Genomic DNA, 13,760 nt, shown 5'->3' with positions numbered 1-13,760 from the left:
CCCTGGACTATTTAAGTGATATAAATTTGGACTAAAAGACTGTGTGGGATAATTTACTAGGGTTCATCCTCACCCTGAAGCCACAGCCAGCTCATTGTAGACGGGGCCTTCTAATAGGTTACACACTTTATATGAGAGTCCAGGGTTTCAGTTACTGTCCCCAGCACCCTGTAAATTAAATCAAAACGATAGTCCACGGATACCGGGATGGACAAATGTTCTCAGGGTAACAGTGGCTTTCTCTGGACAAGAGACACTTCTGTGCTTGCTCTACTTTACTAGACCCTTATTTCCCCTTTAATTTTAGTTTAGTATTTCATTAAGTCAGCTCTATATTGCTTTTAAGATTAAAAAAAAAAACCTTTACCCAACAATTTTTCTAGTTTTAAGTACATAGGTTAGTCCAAAACAAGTAAACTTGCTGTAATTGAAAACTCCTCTCTCCTTTTTTGGTAAAGGAAAGAAACATCACTTTTTCAGGGCTGACTTTTCAACCTGTGTGCCTGATCTCAGCTCTAGTGCCTAACCTGTAACATTATTTGACTACAATGCAGTGGATATAGTAGACACGTGAGAACTATAAAAAAAGAAAATAATCATTCCTCTTTTTCTATCATCAAGCTCTCTGCTTTCCCTTTATGAACTTAACCTTCCTTTCATTGCCAGAGTTGCAATATGACATTTTAGGTAGTAAAATTATAAAATCAGTTATAAAATGAGAATTAATCCATCAATTTAGGAAAAAAAAAGATAATTCTTAGTGTGAAGAACAAAACCTATAAAAAACTTCTGCCTCACATACTTGTACTTCCAGTATTTTGCTTTGGAAGCTGTTTAACACAACATTGACATCTCCTAGGCCTGGTTGAGAGTCAGTTCCTTCATGCCTAAAAGCAGAAAAACATGTAAATGTCTATAATCAATTCAAGAAAAGATATACAATTATGGTGGTATAAATGACAGAATAAATTCATTTTGCAATAAACATATGATGTGCATATTTGCTATTTCTATAGTGAATTAAGATATGCTATATGCTATAATATGCTATAATTTTCAAAATTATTCAATCAGTTTAACTTAGTACAAATTAAAATTGTACAGAATTAACTAAATTCGGTATTGCCTAATCAAAAAAGCTCAATTTTGCTTATCTTTGCTGCTGTATACAAAGATTACCACATAAGTCAAATTTTTCATATCTCTTTGATACATTTTCTAGACTTTAAAATAACTTGTTTATATGTTCATAATCAAAGGAATTCTATACTGTCCAACAACTTTCCAACATCTATCAGTCATTTTCAAATACTACAATTCAAAATGTATTGCTAAACTCATAAGCCTGAAAATGTGTCCATCTGCATCACCTGAATGGTTCTATTTTACATTATACATAATGTACTTCACTGTCTAATTTTCAAAATTGCATTAAATAAATCAAATAGACACTTTGCTTGTTAAGTACTTTTTTATGCTATTTTCTCTATGTACTAAAAAGTGCTACTGTAAAAGACATGCATAGTAAAACTGGATTTGTCAAAGGAAGAAGGCAATCAGATGTCATATTAGTAGATACTTTAAATTTAGTCAGATTTACAACATACACTTGAACATTTATCTAAAATGAAAATCTGGCACATGCCTTAGACTCTCAATTTCCCTGCTGAGGTAGGTAAACCAAAGTAGAAGGTCCAATCATGCCTAACAATTATTACTAGAAAATAGAAAGGTTCCAACTTAAGTTGTAGAAATGTCAAATTTCTGAAGAGCATTGCTCGAGGGCACCAGCAACTTCCCCGTAGAACCCACTGTCCGCTCACTCTAGGTAACAGCACTGCAGCTGGACCTAATACAAGACCCACAGGAGATCTAAAGCAACCTTCCTGCATCCCACCAGGTGGTAGGTACTCAATGATGAAGACTGTTACTCTATCTCAGGCACTATTTTAAGTGCTTTTTAGATGTTAACTCATTTAACCCACACAGCCACCCTTTGAGGAGGGTATGGTTATTATCCTAGGTTCACACAACTCAAGCAGTCTTCCCCACTGCACTGTTAGACCTATAAAAGCAATGCCGAGCAACCTAAAAATCACCAGATATATAAGGGGTCAGCAGCTTAAATGAAGCAAACAAGTTAGGCAGTCAGAGGACATGGTCTTCACTGATAAGGGCTTAATGCAGTCAAAAAAAGGGTAGCATTCAAATAATTTACACCCTCAATGAGATTTGAAAGAATACTGTATCTCAGTAAAAGCCATTTTTTTTCAAAATGAAAGGATTCACTACATGTCAGGAAGCATTGTTTTTATAAAAGGGACACATATACATATTTTCCTGCAATTCTAAATATAAATATCATATACATTTTTGCAGGGGAAAAGTCAATCACACTGCCTCTCATTTCTTATCCAAAACACTGGGTGGTAAAAGACAATGAAAAAACCTTATTTTAAGCATTCTGAGGAAAATTTTAATGCTATTATCAATACTTGTGAAAAGTAGGCAAAACAAATTCCCGGGCCTCTAGGATCAAAAGTATATTGCTAATATTCCTAAAAAATATTTGTAGAAATGTAGTGCATATTATAATATGGTAGGTACTATCCATTCCACCTATCAGCACATATTGCAGAAGTTGGAAAGTTAAATACTCTCTTTTGTTTTTACTGTCTCTAGATTCTTTTGCAGCTTTGGTTCTGATTGATAATTAGATTCTGCCGAACAGAAACATTTGCATGTGCCTTGGACTTTAGAAGTGAGGTAAGGGAAATGTACTGATGCCTGGCTGGTTTCTTTTGGCAAGCAAAGTCATGGAGACAGAGATTTTCTACATTAGCGTTCCAGTGTGCAACGTCTTAGCTTTCGGGTACTGAGAGCCCATTGATGCATTGGGGATAGCATCTTCGTGCTTTCTCACTTTTCTGATCATGGGGAGGCGGTGGCTCTTTCTGATTGGTCAGTGCCCTGGACCCTTTCCCGGAAGTAGCCCTCCTGGAGAGCTTCTCCTCCAAGTCTTCCTGATACAGGCAAGAATCCATTCTCTGTGTTAAATCCTTCTCTGACACGGGAAGTCAACCACCCAAACAAAAAAATGAATGTGAAAGATAAAAGACATTTATAAAAACTGTGCTCAATAATGAAGTTGGTTAAACTTACTTTGAATTAATGGTAAAGAGCTGAGGGTAGTAAAGGATGCCAGACTGTGTCAACTGAGGCACCAATAACACAGCCTTCAGGGAAGGGATGTGTGAGATGAAGGCAGAAGAGTTTCTTCGGAGCGGGCCATTGCCAGGCTGGGAGTCTGTGGCACTGCCCCTTCATGGGGAGGAGTATTACCTTCTAATCCTAAACTCGGTAACATAGATGCTTTAAGGGGAAAGCACTTCACAATGTAATTTTTGAAGCTGGGGTTCACAGAGGACACCATCTGGCTCGTTTCTGGGAAAGTTAAAGGATCTGTTTTTTGAGGACTGACATACTATTGCTCTAGTCCAGGAGAACCCTTAAGGCTGGCCTGAACTTCTACAGTTTGGTGGGCAAGTGATATGTAAGCATTGCCCATGGATTGGACATGGCCAAGCAGGCAGAAATTTGGTTTCATTATGAGAATGGGGTAGTTATGCGTCCTGCTGATACGGCAACCTGGAGAGAGGAGAGCTCAGCAAAAACCAGCCTCCATGTATAATGCAGGATTCCCAGAGACTGTGGCAGCTGGCAGAGAAGCCACCTGGAATAGGGAGAGAGGCACCAATGGGAGGCAAGGAATCAAAGGAGAGCAAGGTGTGGCAGCAGAGGCCACGGAAGCACCTCCACAGTGAGTTGGTGCCCACTGCAAAGGCCGAGAGCACAAAGCTAGCTCACAACAGGACCAGCTCAAGGAGCCATGGAGAAAGAATGGGAAACCTTGTCTGAAATCTCTCCTGCCTCCTATATAAAATGTAGGGGAAGCAGTCAGTCTCAAAGTTACTGTGAAAGGAACCAATTATTATTTACAAAAATGGAAAACTGAACGAACTCACATCTGATAACTTTGTAAGATACAACATATGTTATATTGTATTTAAATGACAAACTTATTACTCTAATACATGGAAGAGTCTATGAAGATAGTAAGTAAAGGAGATAAAGGACAAGATACATACTTCAGGCATACCTCATGAAATAAAACAATGATAGGAACAAATGTCCCGGTTTCATAAGTAGTTTTTCTTTTATAGTGACGGTATTTCTGAACATTTTAGTGGTTCAGATGACCTTGGTCATATATCACACTAAAAACTTACTTATACCTAACAATTTGAAAGTGGTTTATGTAACTCACCAAACTATTTGATAAATGTCTTCAGATTTGCCTTGGCGTAATTTCAGTATCCAAGCACCTGGGTTTGCTTTTAATTGAAAATATCCCTGTTAAGAGGAGAAAAATATGATCATTATTATGACTAGAAACATCCAATTGTTTAAGAAAGATTACATATGAGTCATCCACGAAAGCATTTACTACCTGTGGAATGAATGAATTCTATAAATTAATTCCAAGAAAGGCTATTTTACAATAACCTGTAAAAGCACATTCCGAAAGTATGATTTCCTTCATTTTTGTTTTATTTAATTGCCTATTCAAGGATTCAGTTTTGTTTTCTGGAAGTTGTTCAGCAATACAGGATAAAACTTATTTCATCTTATTCTTAGGAAAACTTAGGGGATTTCACCTAAACATCTAATTAAATACCATCAATTCAGAACATAACAATACTTACAAGATTGGCCATCACTATTGTATCAACCACAACAGGTTTGTTTTTTGTGCCTAGCGTAAACTGCAGACCCTGGGGAGGCAGTTCTGTCACTGTATCGAAGCAGTGGCCTTCAAGTAGGAGATGTTCCAGTTCATATTCTGCTGTAACAGTTCTTTCAATCTGTGGAGGACATATGTCATTGCTTTGGCATTAGTAATTTTCATAATGCAAACTTGAAATAAATAAATGTCATTATTATAGTATTAGCCACAGTATTTTGGGAGGCAACTTCAAGTCTTTCTTTCACAAGAGTAAACTTAGCTGAATCAATTTCTTGAAGACCAAAGCTCCCGATGAGTTGTTCCCTTTTCCATGACATCGGCTCCACTCTCACCCTACCACATGTTCACCAGTATCACAGGCAGGAAAGATGTGGTCAAGCTGAGGCACTCCAAGACCTCCTCCAGACAGATTTCCACGGGGAACCCCTCCAGAACCTGCTTCATTTGCTGTTGCCCCAGAGCTCCCACCTCAGACCTAGCAAGAAAGCCAACTTATCATCTATCACCTTTCTTGTATTAAAAAAATCAATGTTTAATTGTTTTTTACTTAAAATAACATATACTTATTAAAATGCATTTAGCAAATTAAGAAAACTGGAAAAGAGAATTAGAAACCACCTACAGACAAAACATTCATGTGCACTGAAATCAATTCACTGATTTCTATTTCTTTTTCTTTTTTTCCCTAAGAAGTGTAACCTGCATTTCCATTAAATACTGTTAGTTTCCTAAGAGCAAGGCCCTGTCTCTATAAACATTCTTTTAAATGACTAAACATTCCACTGTTCCCATATTTATCTCTGTTGCAAATTTTATAACAAATGTTTTAGGGCTAAAGCTTTTTTTGTACTTAATATGAAAAACAACCAAACATGAAAATAAACCAAATGACAAGTGATTTTTCTACATAGTTTGGTTACTTTGTTGAGCATATAAGACAGTGATGCTCTATATAAATCTGTATCTCATTTTATTTTACTTTCTGACGTTTTGGACACTTTTGCTTAGTGTTTTAGGATACAGAGTATTTGAAAACACTTTCTGTTTCTTTCTCTGACTGTAATTACCACAGAAATAATTACAGTACTTGTCTACAGCATTTCTTTTTAAGTCCAGTTCTTATAATTTTGCTGTTTTTAAGAACCAGAAATAAGTACCATGTTTGAAACCAGTATCTGTTTTGACTTTAGTTGGGTTCTGAAATTGTTATTGAATTATTCTATTCTAGTGATGGATGTCATATACTTCATTGACCTGTGTCCACAGCCCTTGCAGCACTCTGTCAGAATGAAAGATACACATGGGTGGTCTCAGAAGATGAGAACATTAAAAGTCTAGAAAGAAACTGTAGATCATCTGGTTTAACTTCTTAATTTTATAGACAAGGAATCTGTACCCCAAAGTGACTGTGAAGTAAAGCTTAACTATTATTAGGTATTAGGGCAGAGCCCAAATGCTTTCAGTTTGTGACTTACCAGGTATTAATGTGAAAATTATTCTTGTTCCATGTTTGTGCAGCAGACATCAATTCTATTGACTTATTCAAACCACACCACCAAAAATAGTCAATTAGTTTTTCAAAGAACTCTTTCTCGTGAATATTTTAAGCTTTCCAAAAATTTAATAAAGATAATTTAAGTTAAATAAGTTCTATTATCAGGGTTTATTTTTAGCAAGAATATGAAAGCTTGTGGTCTTTTCTGATGTTTATATCTGCTTTATATTTTTATATATCTATTCTAAACATTAACTGTTGATATGGGACTTGAATTTATTACCTTTCAAATAACTTTGGGTGCATATTAATATTTCTAAATAGCAATGTTTATTGTATTACTCTGTGACTGCACAGTTAAGAAGTTAGCTTCTTCCTTTAAAAAAATAAGTTTAACTATAAAACTTAACATTTGGGTTTTTAAATTATCTTTGGCAGTCAAATAGGAAATCTTTGATGATTACATTGGTAAAGAATATCCTGTCAATAAAAATGATGTGTACATTATTTATATTTCAGAAGTGGCTAATAGATTTTTGGGTGAATTCCTTTTAATAGCCACATTATATTTCCCTTTAGCAATCTTTTGTTTACTCACTTCCTCTTTACTGAGTAAACAATTGCTTAATTATGTCGGGTATTTTGATACACTTCAGATACAGGCTGTGATTAAACACAATTAGAGTCTTTGGCTGCAGTTCTAATAACAAGCTCTGAGCAGAATAATGCCTGAACTACACATAAAAGTAACTGTCTAACTTTTAAGCTTTCCTGTAAACCACTTTTGTCACCTTTAATTATGGCATTAACACAGGCTGTGCAATCAGCCCTGGGAACAAAGTCCTGCTAAGGGAGAAGCTTTCTAGATGGGGCTTTCAGGCGTTTACGCAATACTCGGGAGTTAGATGCAGCGAGGAGTACTTGCCCCGGCTCGGGTGTCATGACATTCCACATTATTAGTCTCTCATTATTATAATTCTAACTCTCTCATCATAATAATCTCTCATTAGTTCCATTTTTGTGAGGGTGCGCTTCTTTATCTATAGGTCCCTATTTTAGCAGATGTCTCTGTTATTTCATGTTCTTCTAGGATAGTTGCAGGTAATATTCTAAGTATGTACAGCAGTGAGAGAAGAGCCTCAGAGGTAGTTAACTTCTTACAGATGCTGGAAGTTATCATTTCCTTCTGTTTATTCATATAATCTATAAAGGTAGAGGCAGTTTCTCTTTATATTAGTCTTCCAAAATACACAGAGTTACTGTTCACTTAAATAGCTTCTAAAAAGATATGGCTGTGCTTGCCACTCACAACAAAAAATGCTTAGTTTCCATCAGTTGTTTAGTCGCTGCTGAAATTTTCTTTACCAGCAGACTCAACTGAAAATCTTTTCTAAGCTGCATTAATTCTCCTACCACAAACTTTTTTATTCTTTTGGTTAGAATTTTTAAAGTTTTCTTGTTGGTACAAACTGCATCCAAGAGATTCCTTTAAGGGATACTACTGATCATGAAGAAAGCAGGATGGACTGATTTTTTTACTTCTTGACAAGTTCATTTCTGCAATTCCCTTCACTGATACTATTATCTTGCTGTCTTCCCATTCTTTCCCTAGATTTGAAGGACTGATTGCAGATGATCGTTAGAACTAAGTTTTAGCTTCTCGGGTGGGGTATCAGCAAGTATGTTCTAAGGAAGACTCTCAGGATCCCACAGAATCTACTCATGAGTGGAGCAGAAGGAACTGCCTAGGAGGACAATCTTTAGACAGGAAGTGACACGTGAGAAGCATGAGAAAAAAGATGATGACCCATCTTCATCAAGTTACTAGAGGTAAAAGTTTATTTACCTCAAGGCAATGGCTACACTTGGAAGGAGCTGTCAGACTGAGCTGGGAGCAGGTCAGGGGGGCGATGGTGAGAAGAAGCAAGTACTTCCTCCCCAGTTTCTGGACAGCCATTCTCGGGGTAAACTCCCCTAAAAAGCTTCTGGTTTCTGTGGCTTCTGAACCCCTTCCTCATTTGGAATAGAGTGCTCTGAAAGACTCAGTGTATTGTCAATAGTCTTCTCCCCTTTTCTGTGCTGTGGCTGAATGACGAAGGTGGGCCGGAGGGGTCTGGCCGTCTCCTGGACCAGGGTGACGCCGGCGCCGAGGGGAAGCTACGCGTGCAGCCTGCGGGCTATGAGCAGCTGCTTCCTGCCTTCTGCCCTACTCTCGTCAGGACAGCTTTCCGTGGCTATCAGCCGTGGTGCAAAGAAGAGTTGCAGGTGAAACCACTTCTTTCTGAGTTAAAAAGCAAAACCTGGAAGGCATAATAGGTACTCCGTGGTGTTATCCTAAGTTGCCAGGCATCCGTCTCCTATTTCGTACATTATTCATCTCAGAGCAGCATTTGTGAACCAGGGGTCTGAAGCACTAGAAAAGGTGAGGGCATCAAGGGGCCCAGAAAACTAGAGAAACTGAATTTGGAAGTTAGGGAAACTCAGAAATCAAAGGGAAGACTGGATTCGGACTTGGAATCATAAGGAAAACAATTCTGGTAAGTAGCCACAGAGGAACCACTCTGGCTGGTAAGAGTTTATCCCATTTCTTTTTCCTCTATGTAACTTTACACGGGAACTTACATCCTCTAAGTGAATATTATCAAGGTCACAGTTGCTGTGTACTGTTCCAACCAACCAGCCTTCAGGAGTAATCATGTTGAGGGTCAGAAGGGGTGATTCGGGGATATCCATGAATTTTGCCATCGGTCCAATGTCATTGGCCACTAGCATCGGTTCTGGTTCCAGAACAAAACGGTAAAAGCTGTCAAGAGACCATAAATAAAAATACACACTGTGACCAAAATTGAGATTTCCCTTAAAATATTTTAAAACTGAAGATGGCTTAAAAATATAACCAGTCTTAAATTAAGAAGACCAAAAAAAAACTGTACTTCAGAAGAGTTAATGCTTGTACGTGGTAGACAATTACTGTGTTGTACACTATTACCTATTATAAGACTGTATATTGTGTACCCCTGTTAATTGTTTCTGGATGAACACATTTAGTATCCCATTAAGATATATTGACTTGTGCAGGTTCTAGTAGTTTATGACCTGTATTCACTCACTGACCCTTCTTCAAACATAGTCGATTCTTCAGCTATTTTATTAGCTCTTAGCACCACTAGTAATATGAACAGAAATAATAATAATCAGAAAGCAAGTAAAATTCAAGCTGAAATTCTGGTGCCAATTTTAAAAGATCTATTGAAAACAAATAGGATTGAGTTGAAAGGAACTGCTTATTAATAGAGCATTTAGCAATGCCTGCAGTTTTAATGTATTTTAGCCATATCCTCCAATATCATGCATAATAACAATTACTTCTGTTATTAAGAATAGAGGCTTCACTATTTTGAGACTGCAATTAGGCTGTCAGCTGTGCTGCAGTTCAGAATGCTTGGCAGGGGTTACGCAGTTCCAGGGTCCCGCAGGTCCCGCAGGGGCCCTTGATATGAGAGCTGTAGTCATCACTAACAGTTATTTGGCGACTGCCGAGGTTCCCTGACACAAGGGCATCTCCAGCATGTGATGTCAGAGAAAGACACAAAAGCAAGAGAGAGCGGATGCCAGTAGGACAAAAGCTACAGTCTTGTACAGCCTAACTGCAGAAGACATTCTATCACTTTGGCCATATTGTGTTCATTAGAAGCAAATCACAGGTGCAGCCCACACTCAAGGAGAACCTACACAGAGTGTAGAACCATGTCCAAAGCTTTCCACTGAAGTCAGGCTGAGTAAAAATAGGAGGGTAAAAAGAGACACTGGAGAGAACACAGTCATGATAAAAATGTACAAGCACTTGGTACTGTCAAGTGCAGCAGAGATGCTATTAAGTAACAAGTACCCCATGGATGTTGCTTTAGGGACTTAGTGAGAACATTTCAGCAGCAAAGAGGAAGTTAAAGCCAATTGGCAATGGGAGGTACAGTGAATGAGAGATGAAGAGGGGGTATGGCCAGTCTTTGAAGAAGCCCAGACGAGAGAGGAGAAGAGGTTCAGGAAGGACAGGAAGTTAAGGGAAATCAGAACCCCTACAGTTCATAGAGGCCAGGAAGTTAAGGGAGCAATTGTGTTTTCTTTTTAAACTGAATCATTCTTAAGACTGAAAAGCTAGTTGAGAGGTTAAAGGTTCTGAACAAAGCGACTATGTGATAAAGCAAGGATCCAGAGCAAGTGGGAAAGCCCGGGATCGAACAGAAAAGGGAGTACCAACCGAGAGGAGAGAGCACACTCTTCCCTACTACACAGGAAGGCTGGGAGGGTCAGGAGGGCAGGTGGCGGGGGCCCGTAACTGCTCCCACCTCTGGGAAGGATGAGACTGGGTTCTAAAGGGTGAGGGCTGGGTGTGACATGCAGCTAGTCTGCTTGATATATATGTTACTGAGTAAATAGCATTCTGTTGAACTCTTAGCTTAAATAGTTTAGTTCACCTTAGCAAGGTCAAGTTCTTTACCTAACAGATTGTGCTTGCTTATATTCAGTATTTCTACTCTTTATTATATACCCCAAAGCTTTATAGAGATACTATGAAGAAGAATAAAGTGAATAAAAATTATGTATTCATGTAACTAACAGACCTCTCAATTAGTGGCTAAAACAAGATGGAAGCTTTTATTCCATTTAGAAAGACATGGTAAAATCTGAAATACAAAAGACAGATGGGAAGAATGAAATTGAATGAGATATGAGGATACGAGTCCAGGAATGGAACAAATACACCATAAGTTTTCATTTAAATGTTCCACATTTTCCTATTCCTGCTTTCCAGACATTAAAAATACTTATATTGTTTAATATATCTGTTCAAGGCAATAACCTATAGTATGCTTATCAATTACAACACACACAATTCAATAGGTAAATAAGGGATTAGCTGAATGCACTCTTCTGTCTCACTTGTTTGCATACACATTTTATTTAGAATTAAGTAATTAAATTATACAGAGAAAAGCACATTAATAAGCCTTCTTTCTGCCCCATGAGACCAGAAGGATACTATATATGCCTATCAGTAAGAGCAGCTTAAAATGATAGTGATTTTGATTCAGAAAGAAAAGGAAGGGTATATTTTTGCCCCCACTTAAGATACAATGTTATTTCAGCAGAATCAATGAGGAATATTTGCATATAATGTAACATTTTCTACATCACTGAAAGATTGTTCTAAACAAATTATATGTCGATACTCCCAAATAATAAATGGGATGACACTGATAAAAACTATTTTGATAATTCAGTTCTTAAGTATTAAAAGTATAGCTAGACAAAAATAGTTTAATTCAACCTTATTTACTATTTGTATATTTCTAAATAGATATTCCTGAATTACATGTTCAAAATAATTCTCCAATTAGATTAGATCAATTTTACTAGGTAGGTAAATTTTACTAGCTGGGTTATTTTAATTTGATATCAGTTAAGGTTGATAAACTATGTTTGATCTTCTGATTTCAGTTAGGTACCTCATGAAGAAAAAATACAGGTAATTATGGTCCTTTTTTCAACTTAGCATTTGCAAATGTTTCAAAATGAAATTATGTTTCCTTAGACTCACCTTTTTAAAGGGGCTTCAGAAAGCTTACCCCTACAGTTCATGAACAACTTTATCTTCATGTTGATAATCTTGCCAAGTACCTATTAGGAAAAAATTCCATATTTGATATCAAGTCATATTAATATTTAACATTATTAAGCATTTACTATGTACCAGGCATTGAATTAACACTTTATATTCATTATCTCATCTGATCCTCACACCAAACTTCTGAGTAGGTACAATTGGAGTTGACACAGAGAAATGGAGTAATTTGCCCAAAATCAACAGTAAATCATGGCAGAAGATTAGAATCCAAATGGCTGTTGGATTTTGTTGCCCAAGGGTTATACTGCCTTCCTTTTGCCTAACATGACTTTCTTTCATGGTATCTAAATTCCCTGTAGCACTAAAGAACAAGTCAAATGATCATTAGACCACTGACATGCAAATATAAAATGGTGACCTCATAACAATGGCGAGGGCGTCTGGATCCTTTTGGAATTTACCTACGTTGTAAGAGATGTAGGAGGTTCTTGGCGACGTACAGATGAAACACTCTACTTTCTTTTCATTTCTCTGGGGCATAAGAAGCAGGAGAATTACTAATTTTGATAATCCCCACCTCTGTACAGGTAACAAGTTAGTGAAGCTTTCAAAGATAGTAGAAAAGAAAGGACCTGAGTAAAGGGAGAAGGAAAAAACATACAAGGGACCTTTAGAAGGGATGCAGGCTTGAGGAGGAATTAGCACATACAGACTGAGGATTTAAGAGTTTTGAGCTTCAATTCCCTTTCAATCACTCCTCATATTTGCTAAAATGAAGGTCACGGAGCCACTGTTTTTCCCAAGTGTGAAATTGAGACACTATCCATTCCTTCTAATAAATTAACTTATGCTGCACAGTATACACTTATAGCACAAATATTCTTTATGGCAAGAAATAACAAATTATGTGAAGTGCTGAGTTGGTCAGAAATGAAGTGTGTTATTATTACCAATGATGTAAAGTGGAGCCCAACTTCATATTTTATATTTCTGTATAATCGCATATTTTTAAATCTAAATTCTACCTTTACATAAAGATGTCAGGGGTAAGCAATTTTTTTCTGAACAACAACTCTCCCTAGGAATAGGTTTGTGTACTAAAATGCATCCTACTAGCTCCACTCCTTGTAGATGTGATTACTGATTGCTGTTTTCTAAAAAATAATCTGAATAATATGTCTCAAGAAACTCAAATTTGAAGATATAAAATGCTAAAAAAGAGAATGGGGCGAGTAAATCAACTATGGAATTAAATTTTCCCTAGTTATACACTGAATAGGTGGAGTGGCTGAAGCTCTCAAATTATCTGTCCACATTAATAAATACATTTATAACAGGTATCTAAAAATTCCTTTTCCAATGTGATTGTAGGGCAAACTAATTTCTGAGATAAATTGCGTTTTGAAATTCTGATAGAATATACACTAGTAAAACACAGCTTGATTGATCACTTACATCTTTCACCAGACTTAATATCTAATTACTTTTGCCTGCTTCCAAAAGTGAAGGCAACTGTAAAAGACAAATAGTTTCCACTTCTGAGAATTATTTCTAGCATCTTAAAAAATAATTGAGCAATTTCAAATAAAAATGTCCTAAATTCTGAGTATCACTACACCAATGTACAGATTCAAATTTAACTACTGAAAGCTGCACCTCAATTTGAATGTTAAAATTTTTCAGTGCAATGATAAGCCACAAAATGTCCTGTCAGAGTTTGTGGGCTGCCTCTGAATATTCATTCTCCCTCCATTTCTTAGGGAAATTTTTTTCAGGTTTATGCAGTTTCCAGCCTCCCGTGTGGATAGAATGTGCTCGTTGTCCCCTTCCTG

At 37.0% G+C, this 13,760-nt stretch overlaps 1 protein-coding gene across 2 annotated transcripts in view; it reads right to left on the bottom strand.

The window, feature by feature from the left end:
- Positions 1–13,760, bottom strand: part of UGGT2 (UDP-glucose glycoprotein glucosyltransferase 2) — a 178,919-nt gene that overhangs the window by 39,162 nt on the left and 125,997 nt on the right. For both annotated transcript variants that reach the window (XM_073212435.1, XM_037024986.2), the window contains exons 26-30: positions 11,902–11,981; positions 8,925–9,105; positions 4,767–4,925; positions 4,328–4,413; positions 803–887 (exon numbers count right to left, since the gene is read on the bottom strand). In XM_073212435.1, coding sequence (XP_073068536.1) covers positions 803–887; positions 4,328–4,413; positions 4,767–4,925; positions 8,925–9,105; positions 11,902–11,981 — 591 coding nt within the window. The remainder of the gene's footprint in view (positions 1–802; positions 888–4,327; positions 4,414–4,766; positions 4,926–8,924; positions 9,106–11,901; positions 11,982–13,760) is intronic.

This window comes from Manis javanica, chromosome 9 (genome assembly GCF_040802235.1).
Source record: "Manis javanica isolate MJ-LG chromosome 9, MJ_LKY, whole genome shotgun sequence".
Taxonomy (NCBI): Eukaryota; Metazoa; Chordata; class Mammalia; order Pholidota; family Manidae; genus Manis; species Manis javanica.
Note: the sequence above shows the minus strand (reverse complement) of the source record. Positions and strands in the feature narration are given on the sequence as shown.